The 18527-nt window shown below is 49.7% G+C and overlaps 6 protein-coding genes across 6 annotated transcripts; 2 read left to right on the top strand and 4 right to left on the bottom strand.

Moving 5' to 3' along the window:
• Positions 1–1504: 1504 nt before the first annotated feature.
• A1O9_03478 (uncharacterized protein) lies at positions 1505–4204 on the bottom strand (the record flags this gene model as incomplete). Its single annotated transcript, XM_013409042.1, has 1 exon — positions 1505–4204. The coding sequence occupies one exon, from the start codon at positions 4202–4204 to the stop codon at positions 1505–1507; it is 2700 nt and encodes an 899-aa protein (XP_013264496.1).
• Positions 4205–6416: 2212 nt separating this feature from the next.
• Positions 6417–9568, bottom strand: A1O9_03477 (uncharacterized protein; the record flags this gene model as incomplete). The annotated part of the gene is made up of 3 exons (XM_013409041.1): positions 6417–8234; positions 8284–8715; positions 8768–9568. 3 exons carry the CDS (start codon positions 9566–9568, stop codon positions 6417–6419), a joined length of 3051 nt encoding a protein of 1016 aa, XP_013264495.1.
• Positions 9569–10252: 684 nt separating this feature from the next.
• A1O9_03476 (histone chaperone ASF1) lies at positions 10253–11279 on the top strand (the record flags this gene model as incomplete). The annotated part of the gene is made up of 3 exons (XM_013409040.1): positions 10253–10361; positions 10430–10778; positions 10841–11279. The coding sequence occupies 3 exons, from the start codon at positions 10253–10255 to the stop codon at positions 11277–11279; spliced, it is 897 nt and encodes a 298-aa protein (XP_013264494.1).
• A 339-nt stretch (positions 11280–11618) lies between these two features.
• A1O9_03475 (uncharacterized protein) lies at positions 11619–13403 on the bottom strand (the record flags this gene model as incomplete). Its single annotated transcript, XM_013409039.1, has 1 exon — positions 11619–13403. The coding sequence occupies one exon, from the start codon at positions 13401–13403 to the stop codon at positions 11619–11621; it is 1785 nt and encodes a 594-aa protein (XP_013264493.1).
• A 343-nt stretch (positions 13404–13746) lies between these two features.
• On the top strand, positions 13747–16099 carry A1O9_03474 (uncharacterized protein; the record flags this gene model as incomplete). Its single annotated transcript, XM_013409038.1, has 2 exons — positions 13747–13886; positions 13945–16099. The coding sequence occupies 2 exons, from the start codon at positions 13747–13749 to the stop codon at positions 16097–16099; spliced, it is 2295 nt and encodes a 764-aa protein (XP_013264492.1).
• A 29-nt stretch (positions 16100–16128) lies between these two features.
• Positions 16129–17913, bottom strand: A1O9_03473 (uncharacterized protein; the record flags this gene model as incomplete). The annotated part of the gene is made up of 1 exon (XM_013409037.1): positions 16129–17913. One exon carries the CDS (start codon positions 17911–17913, stop codon positions 16129–16131), a length of 1785 nt encoding a protein of 594 aa, XP_013264491.1.
• Between the last annotated feature and the right edge of the window lie 614 nt (positions 17914–18527).

Here is an 18527-nt window from a genome sequence, read left to right as displayed (position 1 = left end):
TGCTAGGTCTCCCCCCCCCCCCCCCCGCCGGGACGTCGTGGGCGGAGCCTTCTCTTAAACGTTGTATCCTGCGGATCCATAGAGGGGTCTCGATGGAACGAAGCTCGGGTCGTAGATTTGCCCGACGGCCTTGGGCGCTGTCAATATTCGACTCTGTCACGGCGAGTCCACATTCTTCGGACGAGGGCTCAGAAGAGTAGGAGAGATGTGCAAGATCTCATCGACTCCATTTACCTGCGAGAACAGAGTTAGCATCGCGCTCAGCACACCTGGGGGCCACAAGCTTCGGTCTAGCCACATTTCTCCCCCTACATGCCAGCTCCATCAAAACTTACCTGTTGGCTTCTTTGTGGCACCACGGCAAGTGTGATGTCCAAATCTCTTGAAGCTGGAAGAAGCTTGCTCATAGTCATGGACGGCAGACTGCCGCCGTCAACGTCTTTGGCACTAAGATATCCCAATCTCTTCCTTGTTCTGGCAAAACTCATCATGACTTGTGGGCTGGAATGAACGGATATTATAACCTCATCAACTGATCAGTCAGGGAGGAAAGATCGCGGTCTTGGTGGGCCTGCGGCAAGGAGCAGGCGGGGACAACTCGGGGGCGAGGGTTACATATCTGTGGCTTTCCATAGGTTGGCAGGTCTGGAAAAGAGCCAACGGTGAGCACGCTATTGTTGATAGCTCTCGCAACTAGCCTTCGAGTCGAACTTGACACCAATGTCGATGTCATGATTGTTCGGTGATCCTCGACTCCTGTTAACGCTTGATTCCTCGTGCCGCCAACCTTGTCTACATACTCGGAAGCTGCTCATTTATCAGCAACACTCATCACAGCAAAGTCCTTCTGGTGATCAACAGAAACAAGATATCACTTACCTTGCTTCGCCTTCCAAGTGTGATCCTTGATGAGGCGTTCTGGAGACCAATATGGCCGAGTTTAGTTGCTGCATCATCTTGACGTGTCGCTGTTGCATTCGCCGGAGTTTGAGCCACACCTACAAGGCTTCAAGAGGTATCACGAGAAAAGAAACAGACGTGATTGAATGATTTGCATTGCGTAGCTAAACTAAGAAAGACCATTCAGCCGGACTGATGTGACAGCAACTGCCCGTAGAATGGTTGACGATGAAGACATGCCCGAGACCACCCGAATGGCGTGGACGAGCTTGCACATTTCAAAGTACTTTTTTTTTGTAATTCTTCTTCATTTAAGGAAGTCGATGTCGTGAATGGAATATGACTCATTGAATAGAGCCTCGCCTTTTGGTCGGAAGCAGAGACTTCAACTGCTTAGGCTCCCCTCACTGTTCTCCCGCCTGATCGACCGTGCTGAGCACATGTCGATTACTTAGTGAATCTGGGAGCTGAACACTCAGAACAAATAGAAGAAAAGTCGATCGAAGACTGTGATGCGTACTCCCGTAAGTGGTGATTTAAATCTGAACCTCGGTGGAACACGTCATGCTTGTTGTGGAGACAGGTAAAGAAGTGGCTTCCAGTCTTAAATGTACCACATGGCAAAGACAATTCCGTTGGCATTGAAGAGAGGCATCAATGGCTTCACTTCCGAGTCGCTGGGCTCCGAAGATCGACCTCCAGCCTGACCCTGCTTGAAACCGGGACCTGTTTGAGGGCCTTGAGATGATGCAATATCTTCATGTGCTTTGGCACGGTTGGAGGCAATGTGTGCATAGTACACAGCAGGATGAAGAGAAACGGAAGTAGTAGACCGCATGTACTGATAACAGTGCTCATAGATCATGTTCTGAATTGTTTCAGGACGATGATTAGTATCATCGTAAAGAATGGTGTAATGGACAGGTCGAGAAGTGCCCTGAAGAGCAATATGCGAATAGAGATAAAAGTCGAACTCATTGGGCATCGTAATATCTCGCTCAATAAGACAGCCAGGGAGAGGGTTGCCTTTCTGATCAGAGGCATCCTTGCCAATAGGGAAAGCTCGAATATGATGGCGCTTTGATGCGATAATGACTGTAATCTTGCCATTCCACTTATCTTTAGTAATCCCACTTAGGACCGCCTTGATCTCAGGAACCTCTTGATGGAGAACGTGAGCAAACTGGCCCTCAGAAACACCATCACGGAGATAGTAGACCTGCTGAGGAAGCTTTCCACCGCCAACCTGACTCATCCATTGAGTTGCAAGTGGTTTAAGCATATTGTGCCAGTTAGCTAAAGAAATCATCTCGACTCGATGACCATTAGTTTGACATGCTGCAGCATAACGACCACCAAAGCGATCAAAAGATATAGTGAGCGCAGCCATAGACGCTTGTTGACTACCAGGCGATGCGTGAGAGACATCGGCACCAATCAACATTGTTGGAACACTAAAGGCCTTGAAGCCACTCGTATTGTGAGGTAGAACTTGAGAAGTAGTACCGCCGAGTTTAGCATTGACCTTCATAAGTACATTCGAGTAGTATTGAGGATTACCTTTCAATACTTGTTGAATCTGCATGACTTGTGAAACGACACCAAATCGACAATCACAAGATTTTTTGATTCGAAGATAGTGAAAGGACTGCTTATCCTGAACCAGGAAGATGAGCAATTGAGGACGACGTTGGAACTTGTTGCCTGTCTCCTGATGAAGGATCTCAACGCCCTGACCAGCATCGGCTGGTAACATGCGGATATGGGGAGGTGAGTTAGCCACTCTACCAGAATGATTACGATAAGCTCGTGTAAAGTCCAAGGCAAACTTATCGATTTGTGCCTTATCAGGCTTAGTTCGACCAGGAAAAACTCCGATGCCCCATGCCACAAGTTCAGTGGGATTACCAGCGAGAAAAGTTTTGCCCTTGAGATCCCAACGGCCTTTAGTCCCGGGTTGCTCGACCCTATTACCGAATTTGATGCCTGGTGGAGGAAGAATGCGAGCATTAGTTTGAATATGCTGAGAACTAATCTTGAGACCATAGTTCTTGAGGTATTGGTCATTCTCCCAGTTGAGCCAAGATTTACCCTCGTTGATAGCCTTAAGTCGAGTAGCAGGAGGAGAAACAGCAAACTTAATCATGTTAGCAGTCTGGATCTCATTCAACTTGGTGTTGTAGCGCTGGCCGTTCTGAATATAAAGGAACTCCATAGGATACTTAACATTTCTCTTCGTCATTTCAACCAATGGAAGATTAGGAAATTGTAGAGCAGTGTTGTATTTGCGCTTAAAGTACTGAGCGACAGAGAGCATTTCTCCAGTAGGCTGTTTTGTATTGGGATCCTTCCATTCAAGCTTTTCCTGATGGGAGTTGTTGGTAGAGAATTTGTGGATCTTCCATTCTTTCTTGGGTAGTGGGTTACCTTGGTAACTTGCTTTAACAATCACACCTTTGAACTTAGACTGGAGTGCTCTGTGAGTAGTATTGGCGACCATACTACCATTGGTCTGAGTGGGTGTAAGTCGAGCCGCAATGTCAGCGGGATCACGCCAGCCACTGTTGGTAATAACTGCAGCAATGAGCGCAGAGGGCTTCCAAAAGCACGAGTTGGCAACATCGAGGTTGACAACCATCTTCTTTCCTTCAGCAAGACGCATTGATTGGTAAATACCACGCCAAACTTCGATGCCGCCACCGAGATCGGCACGCTCCCCATTGCGTTTGAAAAGAGAACGTTTCACTGAGAGAAATTCTGGAGACTGAGAAGGGCCCTCACGCAGGAGATGATCCATGAAATTAATGGCTTCAGCAACGGAGATGCTCATCTGAATTCGACCATCAAGGAACTGTTGAATGATGCTGATGTCTACTTCTCTAGTCTTCTTGATGTGAAGGCGGAAGCTGTTGTTGTCGCCGCGACTGGGACGACCCTCCTCTTGGTCAAGATCGATCATGAGACGAAGCTCACCATGATCCTTTGAGGACCAGGCAAGACGATTGCCATCATAGATCATTGCAGCTCCAGTCTTGTCCTTGCGGGCACTGGAATTCCAGACCTTGCGTTGGACCATTCGCTTTTCGGCACCGGATCCAATGACCACATCATACTGATAGATCTTGACGGAAGGAAAGCTGTTGACCTTGTATGCGTTGACATTGACTTGGACCGCCTTTCCTGTGGTGTTGAATCCGGGACGCTTGGTGAACTCGGTTGGGAGAGTGTACTGTAGATTGTCAGTACCTGGTGCAGCTATGTTGCGGATATAGGGATAGAAGGAAGGATTGTCGTTGGACGACATGGTGGAAGACAAGATGTGATGCTTTGGAGACGAATGTAGATAGGAGGGCATGCGATGATATGAGGGAAAGGCGGAAGGGAGTGGGGGGTGGGCAAGTTATTTATAGCCAGGGAGCAGCGACCTTGATGGAAGGAATGGAATTGTGAATGGCCTGCTCTCGCCCCAGACATTGACATTGCTGCGACAAGCAGCTGGTGCCGGATGGAAATGAAAATGGATAACAGAAAAGCAGTGCCCTGACACCATCTGTGAAAGAATGGCGCTGAAGGACTACAGCGCTGGAGGCATGGAGTGGTGAATGAATGAATGTGAAACGTTGAAGGAACGGAGAAAAGTATTTAAGGATGGGAACGTTGAAAGGAACGAGCATTGAAGGAAGAAAAGGGATCAGATGGTTAAAATTCCTTTCTTAGACAAACATGGACAACGTGGCTGTTTCAGGTACAAGACTTACCAGTTTGTCAATCTCGTAGAAACTTGCAGGCAAGTCGATGTTACGCAATGAATCCGTGTAGCGTGGTTGAGTGTCACGGGCTGGATCACCTTGTAACATGGGCGCGGTTTGGGTCTGGGTCGAGGTCGCAGAAGGACCGGATGCTTGGCTTGGAGGGATAGGAGGAGGCGCAGAACCTCCCTTGGAAGCGTTGGGAGAACCGCGACCAGAGCCGACTGAAGGAGCATTAGAAGCACGACGGCCCTGGGAGCCAGTGCCAGACGCGCTGCCTCGAGATGCAGGACCATCGAATCCACCGGAGACCTGGAGTCTGTCACCTCGGCGAGATGAAGTCTCCGAGGAGCCTTCAGCACCACCACCAGCACGTCCAACGCCACGACGTCTAGCAGGGCCTGACATGGTGTCAAGTAAGGTTCAGATCTGCAAAATGCTTTGTCGGTCAGGTCCATTAAACCAAGTAGGGGCAAACATGCAAGTATGGGCAGATGTGGTGGGTTTGTAGCGACTGTCGAATGGGATGGTAAGATGCTGAGATTTAATGGGATGGATGCCGGAACAAAGACAAAAGAGCAGGAGAGAGGCTTCAGGGGGGGAGGGGGGGGACACGTTGGGTGTGATCAGGCAAGGAAAGAAGCTCTTGCAAGATTCGGTCAGATGGAGGAAGGTGGGAAGATGACAGAGGGAGAGAACATTTTGTTGTTGTCGTACCAGACGAAGGGTAGGGAAGTGGCCCAGGTGGAAGTGAGAAGCCAGTGAACAAACAATTGCGTAACAAATCGATTTTTGCCAGGCAATGGGGGGGTACGTTTTGGCTGAGAGGAAGAATGGATACGGATGGGGTCAGAGGGAATCTTGCCGAAAGAGATGCTTACCTGCCTCAAACCGTCGACTGTTGTGTTGAGAATTGGACTGACCAAGGTCAGGCTTTGTGGGCGATGTCGGCCTTGCAACGAGGCGGCCCAGGAAGTGGTCCTTGAAAGGCCAAGGTCTCGATTGAAACAAGAAAGAGGTTCTGGGAAAGAGAATAAAGAAAGAAGGTAAGTTGATGGAAGTGGTTGGTTGGAAGGAAGGAGGTAAGTGGGTGTTTATATACCCTTGGGGCTCTTGCCCATGCTCGACGACTCAGCGATCACATGTTATGCCAAGACAACGACAAGGGCTTGACAGCAAAGTGAGAAATCAATTTGAACCTTAATTGAGGGTCATATTGAGTCTCACTTACAGCTGTTGTAAGAGACGAAAGAAAGAAAGGCTGAAACCAAAGTGAGTTGGGTTTTGAAGAAGCTGTGCAACCCGGACAAAGCAAGGGTACCGCTAGGCCCCGAACGGTGTAGCGGCAACTCAAATCCAACAACGCACTACTAACAACAGAAGACACTGATTTGTTGTGCGCCTTGCAATTAGAGTGAGTTCGCGATTCAAATTATAGCATTATGCACCACAATAATGCGCTTTCGACTAGTATCTGTGGCAGAGCCCCAGATTGCTGGCTTTGCGAAACCTCCTTGTAAGTTATGCCAGCCCCAGCAGGACCTCACTCTTGCCCATTGGAGAACCACGCCACATCGTGGCGCTTCAATTGAAATACTTTTGCTGGTAGTGTACACGTTCATGTCTTTCCCCATGTCCCCGCAATTCCCTCCGCCCGTGATGCACAAGGTCTCAATCAACCGTTATCATTCCAAAGCCCACACTATGCGAACCGAAATGGAGCTGCTGCCGATGACATTAGCTGAATGTATGACAAGCAGAATCTGGTCATGACTTACCACCTCCATACTGAGGCTGTGTGCCGGGAGGGGGAACAAAACTTCCTGGAGGTATTTGTGGCTGCTGATGCTGCGTATATGACGACCATTGTGCGGCCGAAGATTGCTGTGGCATTGCATGATGCTGACTGCCAATGCCGGATGGTGGGGGCAGATGCACATCACGAATCAATTCAACCACAGTTGTCGGATCAAACTTGACGTCGACGTAGAGTGAGGCTTTCGGGAGGATACTCAGAAGATACGTGATCTGTGGGGGGAGCGGAGGAGGAACAGGGAATGGAGGTGGACCTGTCGATGGGTTGAGCTGTCGTTGCTGCTGCTGCTGCTGAGCCTGTTGATTCATTCGACGACCAGCGGCACCCTTGAGAGGAGATTCACCTCGGGCAAGCTTACGAGGGCCAAGGTCCTCGAAATCGTCCGGAAATGGCCGTTTGGGCGAATTCGTCGTAATGGCGTCGATCACTTTCTGTATCGGCGAATTTAAGGCTTGTTGTACTTCCACCGAGGGTAGGACGGTTTCAGGAACTTGGATCTGCTGTGGTGAAATCACTGGGTGTGCACGCATGGCATCAAATGTCGGGGTACTATAGCGGTTTGTGAATAGTTGAAGAGTAGGGTCTTCGGGGAAGTGCTTTCTCATCCGTGCTTCCAGGCTCTGAACTTGAGCCAGCTCGCCGTATTTGGACTCATAATCATGAAGATAAGCAAACAAAGGTTTGGCTTTAATGGTGTATCCTGCATCTTCATGCGTGATTAGTCTTTTGACCGTGGTCTCAAAGACGGCGCGTGCATTGGTCACATCATTGATTTCAAACAAATGTTTGATGTACTGAAGTGGAAGATAGTCATCCTCAGGAAACAGTTTCATTCCACGATCCAGGATCTTGGTGCCGGTGGGATCTCGATAGCAGTTCCACTCAATACGAGCAGATTCAACATAGAAGTCACTGGTCAGTTTCCCGCGTTTGCGCGCTTCGCCAAAGACGGCTCGGAACCCACTAGGACCGCGCTCCGTTGGTAGTCCTTTGCCTTGCACTCGGCGAGTGGCCCGCATCAGAGCGATCCAAACATGAGATATCATTCGACTGAGGAGATCGGATTGAGCTTGGGCGCCTTTCTTAATGGTGCCTATCTGTGCATTGAGGACTGCTTGCTTGGCTGCAATATTGGCTGCATTGATCTCGTCTTCTTCGGCTCCGTTTCCTTCGCCGTTGGTAGTCGCAGAAAGTTCTGCTTTTTGGATATCTTCTTTCTCTCTGACAGATACCTTCTTTACATGCTCATAGAGAGCATCTAAGACTCCATCATATGGCTCACGGATCTTCTTCATACGCTCCTTGGCACCTGGATCACTTCCTTCATCATTTTGAGTGGATCCTTCAATCCGGTCGGCGAGTTTGAACGCTAGAAGTGGAGATTCGGGATTGGATGCGAGCCCCTGGTTCAGAAATTTGGTGCCGTCGGAGTCCAGGTCGTTGGCAAAGCAGAATTCGGCGGCGTCGTACCACATCTCGGGCCAGAATTGCAAAGCCATAAGCGCTTGTTTATAGGTGAACAATATCCGCGATCGATATTGCTTGATATCTTCATCCTTCAACACCAGATTATCGTCTTTCTCCCACTGAATCCACTGGTTCCAGAGAGAAACTTGGTGTAAGTAAGCATGGTGGCCTTCATACCCCAGTGAGGGAGGTAAGCGTGGGCGTGTTGTTCTGTGTAGGTCTTTGGTCAGATTTTGAAGTTGTGTATACGCTGTCCGGGCCGTCATGTACGAGGGCGATTTTTCCTGCAGATATTTACGGCCCTGGTAGCAAGTTAGCAACCTATGGTGAATCCATAAAAATCGAGCCTACGTTAATTTTACTCAGCCCTGTCTCGAAAGAATCGTACTCTTTCCAGAGCGTGGTGGTGGCGGCTGTTGGAACGGCAATAGCTTTCTGATATGCTTCACGCAAAGTATCAACTTTGGCAGCATCCTGCCAACCAGAGCCCCCGACAGTACCAGGCCCCGTTTTGAGGAAATTGATATAATCTTGCCATAGAGTGCCCGAATCTTTATCCATGCCGATGGTTTTGAGGGCAAAACTAAAGGATTCATTAATAATTTTGTATGACCTTGCCACATCGCCCGTTTGCATACTGTTGCGACGGCGGATGTAATTGATGTATAGGGACCAGAGCTGGACGTCGAGCACTTCAAGAAGAGACCGGCTGAAAAGGGTTTCCATCGCATGCTTTCTATCGTTTCCTTCCTCGTACTTGACGTAGGCACACCATTGCTCGGCCTAAGAAAAGGTTAGTCAGGCCGAGGAAGAAGTGTGAAAGCCAAGCACCTACATCTAGAGGGAAGACGGAGAGATATTGATCGTAGACTCGACGAACGTCATCTTGCTTATTTCGACTCTTCAGCTCTTCGATCAAGTCAAGATAAGCGGCGGTGTCACCCCGTGGGTCGTCCTTGATGCGATCTTCCAAGATACCAACAATGTCATGAGCAAGTCTCGACTTTGGAACAGCTGGGGCAACAGAACCATTCACATTCAAGCGAGGTGGAGAAGGTTGAGCCGACGGTTCATGAGACGTAGATTGAGCGGGTGTAGCAGTTGCAGCACGTGGTGCATGAGCATCAGCGCCAGAAGGAAGAGCAGAAGAGGGAATGTCAGCAGGACTACCAGATGCCTGGACAGGAACAGGAGTGATTCCATTTTCTTGTTCTGGTGACTGGGAAGTTCTATCAAGGGGGATAGCAGGGGCAGGCGTGGAGACATCGAAGTCCAACCCGACAGAAGGATCATAGACATCAAGCTCGTCCTTTTCATCCAGGGAACCATCCTCTTCCTCAACATCATCATCAACTTCAAAACCACCGACTATGCGGGGTTGACTTTGGGCGGAAATGGCAGGGTTGGGTGTTGCAGCTTGAGAGGAAAGCTGGCTGGCAGGTTTCGTAGGAAGCGGATGGAGAGGAGATTGAGTTGGAGATTGTATTGTATCAGGTAGATTATCGAAAGAATTCAAATCATCAGATGAGGGCGCATTTAAGGCATCAGCTGGGACCGTTACACCATTAGAGCCAACTGGTAGTGATTGTGCTTCCATGCCTAACGGCGATGGCAAACCCTGTAAGGGAGTCGCCATAGCGAGAAGTGATCCTTCTCCACCGGTCGATCCAGGCGGGTTTTTGAGATGAGGAATCACGAGAGAAGCAAGGAAGCGTCAACTGGTCGCGATGGTTAGCCGCAAGAATTGTCAGGTGTGAATGTTCTGTTACTCACCGAAGAAGAAGCAGGGAGGAGAGGTGGTGCTAGTTCATAGGGACACCATGTGGTAGGCACAATGAGCACACAGTCAACGGGATACGGAGTGCTTTGGAAAACAAAGAATGTCAACAGTGAAGTTGTGGGAGAGAGAGGGACAACCCTTGGAGAACAAAAAAGAGATCATATCGGAGAGAAGTCACGTGACTCGGAGAACCTTCCTATTACTAGATAGGTAGTGCATTAAATCACTTAGTGATCTTACTGCTGAACCTGGCCAGTTGGGACGACTGCTACGCGGAGCCAAACGCGACCACGGCCACAGCTGGGGCACGCGCTTCGGATCTCAGTTGGAGTGGTATTTTGTCTGCCAGTGGTACATTCATGCTGCGCACTCTGCTTCACCTTCCAGCCACAACAACACACATAACTGCCGTTCAATTGTTTATTCCTGTTCGCGCACATCCCTTGCCACTTTTCATCAATCAATCGATACGTCGTTGCTTCCACACAATCGCGCGGACCTCAAACTCTTCGCAATCGCCTCCCCACACTTCCCGCGACAATGTCGGTTGTCTCCTTGTTGGGTGTGAAAGTGCTAAACAATCCTGCACTTTTCACCGCTCCTTATGAGTTCGAGATCACCTTTGAATGCCTCGAGCAACTGCGCGAAGGTAGGTCTGCCATACAGTCGTCGCATTTACGCCCTCGGTAGTGGAGACTGATCTATCTACCCCTCCAGACCTGGAGTGGAAACTCACCTATGTCGGCTCTGCAACCTCTGCCGAACACGACCAAGAATTGGACTCTCTTCTCGTGGGCCCTATCCCCATCGGCGTCAACAAATTCATCTTCGAGGCCGACCCACCCAATCTTTCCCGCTTGCCCGCTACAGAGATTCTAGGCGTCACCGTCATTCTTCTGACCTGCTCCTATGATGGGCGAGAGTTTGTCCGCGTTGGTTACTACGTCAACAATGAATATGACAACGAGGAGATGAACAATGACCCGCCTCCGAAACCTATCATCGAACGAATTCGCCGAAATGTCCTTGCAGAAAAACCGAGAGTGACTAGATTCGCCATCAAGTGGTATGTAGTGATCGTTACCGGTGGTATCCATCCCTCGTTACTTTTCTTACAATTTCGCACAGGGATTCGGAAGAATCAGCCCCCGCTGAATTTCCGCCCGACCAACCAGAAGCCGACACACTCGATGATGATGGAACCGGGTACGGCGCGGAGGAAACGGAGATGCAGGCTGCCTTGGAGCAAGAGCTTCAAGAGACAGAAGAAACTTTGGCGCAAACGCCTGAGCATAACAAGACTGAAGGCGACAAGAAGATGGCCGAAGGGGACGCCGGAGACTCCAAGAACATCAAGGGAGAAGACGAGGATGAAGACAGTGACGCCGGCAGTGAGGATCTCGAGGAGGAGAGCTCTGAGTCGGAAGATGACGAAGACGAGGAAGAGGGCGCAGAGGGTGAGGACACAGAGATGGGCGATGCTGATGAGAAGGGTGCTGCAGGCACGGAAACCAATGGTGAGCAGAAGGCGCCGACCAATTCCCAGCCTGAGGTCATGGTCCATTAGTGCCGTGTCTTCTTTTCTCGAGCGGAGCAAGGCGTATGGAGCTGATGACCTTGGGATGTGGTTCATGAAATTCAACCTGGCGGTATGAAATGAAAGCAACAGCGAAGGTGTGAGCAATCGATGACTTCTCTTGGATGGTTGGACATCGAAGAATTGCTTCACCTCTTCTTCCACATGCATACATAGAGTATGATACACTGTTCATACACAAGACACAAGAGCGATATTTGCTCTGGACTACTAGGCTAAGACTAAATATGTTAAGCATAGACATTTACTTCGACCCAAGACTCAGGGCAGGACGAGAATAGAGATGAAAGTGTCTCACAAAGATTTGGTTTAGACGGCGGAGAAAACAGCTGTGACGTTCCTGCCACACTCGATGCGCTGCTCCATGCTCACCTTTCTACCCTTGAGAGTTACAGTATGCTTGGGGGTGGCATGGAAACGATGCTCCTCTCTTCGGCCCGCTTCGATTTCCGCAGCCATGTCCAGCGGGCGGATATATTGGGGCGTGGCGACGTTGTTCCTCTTACCACTCCCAAGCTGGTAGAACTCATTCCCGCCCCACCAGAGCACATCGGCGCCCCAATTTGTATCGTTCTCTGTTCCTCTCTCGCTCGCATCTAGGTAAGTCACATTCTCCATGATGGCCGACGCATGTGTCGAACCGACAGAGATCTGAGCCATCCGGATGGGGATCACGGTTCGATTCTTCTCATCATACTCGAAGAGACCGCTGAGTGTGGGCACTTTTGTAGGTTGATCCTGGACATGTGTCCACTTTCCATTCCCCAGTGACCCTCTCAGGCCACCACCAGTCGCCCACACGTCTGCTGTGACTCGACCCAAGGTACGGATCTCCGCGGGATTTTCAGACGGTCCAGCCACACGGGTGGCATCGACTGAGAAAAAGCTGGATGTGCCACCTGCCGAAATGCTGGTAACTTTGGGCACCTGGTTGGTACCTTGGTATAGTCTGTTAATGGGAAGAAGGGATGGAGTGTCAACATATGGGGCTTCAGGGTTATAGTTGAACCCGAGTTGACCGGAACTGTTGTCGCCAAAGGAGAAGACTCGGCCTTCTTCGTCTAGAACTACAGAATGGAAGTCTCCCGCGGCCACCTGCTGTATTTTAAAGCCCCGCAATGTTGTCAGCTCATGGCACATGTCGTAGGCACCTTCCGGCCGTGTAAGCCAGGTTACGCCAGGGACTCCTAGTTGCCCTCTGCTTGGGAAGTCCTCTGTGCCTGATGCAGCTGAATAGACGCGGCCCTTATTGGTGAGGAGCAAGACATGTTCAAGACCACCACTAATTTTCATGACCTTCTCGCCGATTCCTAGGTTCTGCGGCGAGAGCTTTCTGTAGCTTGTGCTGGCAGAAGTGCTCAGGAAGGGGATCCACGAAATTTCGCTGGGTTTGTAGCCCGTCTCTTGATCAGACTTCGAGACTGGGATAGAGTAGACGGTCCCATTGTTCGATAGGCCAATGACTCGGTCTCGGGATATTTCAATGTTTTTGAGATCTTTACCCTTTAGAGTCACTATTGGCTCCGTGGTGTCTTCAGAGTAGGCTTTCCCCCACTGCACGAGGTCTCCATTTTCAAGGACAGCGGCACCAAAGCCCCGATCGAGCTTGAGGTCTCGTAGTAGCACATCGTCGAAATATGACAATCGTCGAGGGGTCTTTACGTATGGCTCATTGGAGTCTGGTGATGCAACCTGCCCGATATTGGACCCCCAAATATAAACACCAGGATTTTCCCAGCTCTTTTTGACTTGTAAATGCTGTGAGCTGATGAGATCTCTATTCTCCTCCTTTGAAGCCCCCCTTTTCCTCTTAGATTTTTCGATCCTGATCTCTGGCAATTCGGTAGCGGGGCTTTCTGCCAAAACCTGAGTGAAGGGACTGGTATTATAGATCAATGCAACCGTGGCAGCCGCAGCGAAGAGGACAACTGAATGTCGTTTCCAGGCTTGGTGATGGTTGGAAGGGCTAGGGACTCTGGTGGAGAAAGTTGTGGACTTAGGAAACAGTGTACGGGTTTTGGAGGTAATGGTTGTCGATCGTGATGACCTAGTGAATTGATGAAGCGCCGAACTACCTATGCTCCTGGAAGCCATTGAGGAACAGTACGCGCGATTCATATATATCTTGAAGAAAGACAAGACAAAAGCCAGTCCAAAGCTCACATTCAAATTGATATGTCTCGACACCGTATTCGCGAAATGGAGGACGTCATTGTCGATTGTTCACCGCCCTGAGAATTTGTGGCAGAATTTCTTCCCATTTGGGCAACCAAGCAATAGCCCATTAAGAGTCCACGACTGAGACTGGAGGCTGGTCTTGGACATGTCAAACTGTCAATTGTGCTGGGACTCTTGCGAGCATGAATGGATGCGACTGTCATTGAGTTGGGCCTCTATATGACTCGAGAGAAACCATCCACCATTCCTGGCTCAAGCCATGGCCTTCCAGATGAACATGAGTGATCCACAAGATGCCACCCTAGCACGACTCGAGAGTGCCGGGAACGAAGTCGATCTTCTCAAATTGTCCGGTGACATAGATGAAGACTTGCTGGACGCCAGTCTAGATGAATACCAGTACGACCAAGATGTCTCCCAATCCAATACTCTTGACTTTTCGCTAAAAGATATGTAGGAATTACCTTGATCAATTGGATACCGCGCGTTCCCATCTCGACTCCCTTTTGGCAGACACCGCTGCAGTACTCGACGAACTATCCGAAATCTCTGCCTCTTTCAAAGACATCGATGTCCAGACGAAGAGCTTCCGAAAACAGTCTGCCAATATCCTTGAAGAACAGCGCAAGAATGACTCGGTGGCACAGAATATCGCCGACAATTTACGCTTCTACGAACCCTTGGAACGAATCACGAGAAGACTCAATGCCCCTGGGGCTGGAGCCTTTGTCCGAAGCAAAGATTTCTCCGATATGCTTGTTACTCTGGATGAATGCATAGACTACATGCAGACGCACACAAGTCACAAAGAAGCCGAGAATTTCCGGTCACGCTACCGACTGCTACTTACACGAGCTCTGACTCTGGTTCGGAATACGTTCATGGCTGGAGTCAGAGAGACCACAACGGAGGTCGCAGGGAGGATCGCGGCGAAACAACTCAATGATACAACGATGTCGGCTCTGCTATACGCCAAGTTCCGAGTAGGGGCGGCAGAAATGAAAGAACTCGGTCTGGAAATTCAAAAGCGTGCGAATCCTCCAGCAGAGGCTGAACCGGGCACGGAAGGAGAATATCAGAGCCTCATGAACGAATTGCACGCCAGTTTTGCCGCATGTCGAGCAAGATTGATACTCCCAATAGTACAACGTCGACTCACCGAGATCGGACAAGCCCCCAGTTCCAAGGATCTGGTCCAACTTGCGCGCTCCAGTATTAGTTATATCCGTGGTATGTGCTTGGACGAGTTTGAGCTCTGGGGCGAATGGTTTCACGGCTACCGAGGGGTCTATGAATTTCTCGAGTCAGTGTGTGAGCCACTTTACGACCATCTTCGCCCACGTATCATTCATGAGAACAAGTTATCGAAGCTCTGTTCTCTTGTGACGCTGCTGCAGACTAGATACCTCCACGACGAAGAAGAAGATGGCCCTGTTGACATGAATCAACTCGACTTCTCCTCCTTGATCCAGCCAGCTTTAGAGGATGCACAGACCCGACTGCTCTTCCGTGCACAGGCAATTCTACGAGATGAGATTGAGAATTTCAAGCCGAAGCCTGACGACCTCGACTATCCACGACGCACTTCACGGCCACCAACTGCAAGCACGCCTCTTTCTGGCCGCCGCAGGTCACGAGATCCAATAACCCGAAAAACGCCGGAGTTTGTCGATGAAGACTCAGGCGACGAAGGTGCCTTTTCCTGGACCATTGCATCTCGCCGTACTGCACTTCAAAACTGCTATCCCACGCTTGCAAAAGCCATACAACTTCTGTCAAGGATATACAGACTGGTCAACTCTTCCGTCTTTGACGATCTCGCTCATCAAATCGTACATCAAACAACGATCTCTTTACATTCTGCTTCCCTGCAAATATCTTCCAAGTCCTCTCCTGCCGATGGACAGCTCTTCTTACTGCGAAGCCTTCTTCTTCTGAAGTCCCAAATCGTCGCCTTTGACATTGAATACGTCACGCCTGATGTTTCGTTCGATTTTTCGGGCGTCGCTAGCACTTTCTACGAGCTACGCGAACGCGGCGGGCTGTTTAACCCGAGGAGTTGGGTGAAACTTTTCAGCACGGGCGGTTTGTTACCTCGGGTCGTCGAAAACATGCTGGATGCGAAAGTCGAGCTGGATGGACGTCTTCGAACGGTGATCAATGACTTCACAGCAGGGTTCGCCAACGATATGACAAAGGAATTACCAAGGGATGTGGAGAAATCGAGTGTCAAGATTGAACACTTGGACAAGGCGGTTTCAACCACGCGCAAGAACGTTGAGAAAGAAATTCCCATCCTTCGAGCGAAGCTGGAGCAATATATCGACGATATTCGTACCCGAGAAACCCTTGTCGCTGCCGTCGAAGATCAGGTCGTCCAAATCTATGAATCTTTCTTCGATGGATATGTCTGGCGGCTGGGCGGGAATCGCAAGATCAATGGTACGACTCAAATCTCCCGCAAGGGTAAGGGCCCAGAGAATGCTGTATGGGATATCGATACGTTTGCGGAGTGGGCAGAGGGCCTTTTCAATGTCGCATTGCCAAATGTCGAGGATGATACGGCGAGCAATGCCGTCAGTCGGAGTTTATCGAGAAGTGGTAGTCTGTGAGATAGTTCTGTCACCAAATAAACAGATGATCAGGATAAAACATGCGTATTAGTGCCACCAAGGTTGAGTTTCCCCCTTCCCTTCCCTGTTTGGAGCTGCTGAGCGCGGTGAATCCATGTCTGAGCCGCCTCACGCACCCCGCCCGACCTTGCACATTCCCGAGCGACAATCTCCTGCACATGCACCCCTGTGTCGCTTGTATCAAGAGGCATGGTTTCAGGTACAGTGAGCGATGTTGCTTTGCCTTTCGTGATGGCCTTACTACGGTTTCCAACGATTCCAATATTTCTTGTGCTTGGGATCCGCATCAAGGTAACTTCCGCATGGAGACCGATTTCTTCCGTGAGAGCCACAACTTTACGAGTCAAGCACGCATACATACTCTTATCGTCTGAGTGATTTGCTGCCTTTATTTTCGCTGCACGCAAGGTCTTCAAATCACCCCCCGCAGGCTGCGCTTCAGGGTCATTGATTGTTGAGTCGGTGAACTGCGGATGAACATCTTTCGGGGTGTATCGATGCCTCGCCCCACTGAGTGCATGTGAGCAGCAAGGAATTGCAAGAAATGGAAGCGGTGAGCTTGGAGAGGAAAGGTTAGCTAAAAGCGGTGTCCACGGCGTCAGTTCATCGGCATGATTGGAGATGATGAATGTGCCTGGGGGAAAGAGACCACTATGGACTCTGGTGTCTGGTAGCAAGTCTTCGAGCTCGGATTCGACCGTGGCTAGGAATGGTTGCGGAATGCAAATCATCTCGTCCAGGAACTCATCGATCCCTAGGACTTCCCATGTCTTTCGCCGACGAGCATCAAACCCTCGACCAGCATAACCTTCTTTGATCAAGATATAAGTGAGGACTCCATTGCCGCATGCAATGTCGACGAATCCAGAGAAGTCCGCTGTTGTAGCATACATTTGCCTCCAAAGTTCAATTACAAACGCGGCGATAGAGAGATCCTCGAAGACATGCTTAGATGGTTCGGTCTTCTCGACCCACCGAGAAACGAGATCGGAGGCGTACTGCTGCTTCAATCGGCTATAGGTATTTTGGACAGTGTGTTGTGGGAGTATTGTGTCCTTCAATGCGGAAGGTGCCATAGAGAACCATGATGCATCGCCCTGGAGCCCATTGGCAACTTTGTGCTCCGGGGTGGGGTTCTTTGCTAGTCTGAGAAAGGTCTGGAGAAGAGAAACAAATGTGCGATGCAAACGACCGGGTACCTCCTTGTGAGGATCGAAGGGCAGGTAATGGATCGAGAGTGACGCCTCGTCTTCCTTCTTCTCATATAGATAAGCGAGGGACTGAACTGGAGGGTGATACCATGGTATTTCATTCTCAGACTCGATACGTGGGACGTAAACCACAATGCGGCCTGCGCTGTGGGGAGATTGAGAGATATCGTAGATATAACACCATTGCTCGAGGGCAGCGTCAAGTTGTGGTTTCCTTGGAATGAGCTTTCGCAACACCTGTCGCTTGAGGATGGCGCCGTCGATGATTGGAGCCGCACCCGGTCCAGTCTCTTTCAGCGAATAAATCGCATTATTCAGTCCACCTTTGTCATCCTCGGAGCTTCCTTCATGACGGTCACTTGCGACGACGAGACCATATGCTTTTTCCTTCTCTGACGCTGTCTTTAATATCTGTGAACTATCGAAGACGACGTCTGCTCGAAATAGATGGGTCGAGTTTAGATTCGGATTCTCCAACAGAAGATCGCTCACTTGAGCAAACTTGGCCTCTGAGAGATCTGGACAAAGCTCCTTGTAGTCCCGGTCCGTCTTCCAGGGACCTTCTCCGCTTCTCAATATCATTACTGCATTTGTCGTGAGAATAGACGTCGTAGGTCCCCAGACAGTGATAGTAAGATACAGCGAGATTGAGCTATCGAATATATTGGCTTTCTTCTGTCCCACAATAGTATATCTGCATGTGATCGAGATTGCTGCTACATGAGGTCCCGTTGGATGAGAGGGCCTGGGAATAGATTACCTAAATACTTGCCTAGGGGTATCTAAAGCTACGCTTTATGATTCTCCAGTGCGTAAGGAAAGGGCACAGTAAGGCTTGGCGCCTTAGCTAAAAATTGACTTCGTTATATGGAATCTCTCCTTTAGTCGAAGAATTGCCACAGAAATTGCTCCCTCGAGACGTTGTTTTCAACATCCGGGTGGCACAATTGTCGCGTGAGACTTTTACTCTTCGATATAAGCAGGAAGTGTAATTAATTAAATAATTAGGAGAAGCCAATTAGGGGAGTACTATAGAGCCTGGGAGCTGTTGCTTGGCCGACTAGGGTGAGAAAAAATGGCGAACAGTTCGATGGAAACAGGGCCCAATTAGCCCATTGTAAATTTGCCAGTACTCCGTACAATATGAAGAGTGCGTCCAGTTCCCCCGGTTCATGATCTATCTAAAATCCATTTGC

This window comes from Exophiala aquamarina, assembly GCF_000709125.1.
Source record: "Exophiala aquamarina CBS 119918 chromosome Unknown aczIA-supercont1.2, whole genome shotgun sequence".
Lineage (NCBI taxonomy): Eukaryota > Fungi > Ascomycota > Eurotiomycetes > Chaetothyriales > Herpotrichiellaceae > Exophiala > Exophiala aquamarina.
Note: the sequence above shows the minus strand (reverse complement) of the source record. Positions and strands in the feature narration are given on the sequence as shown.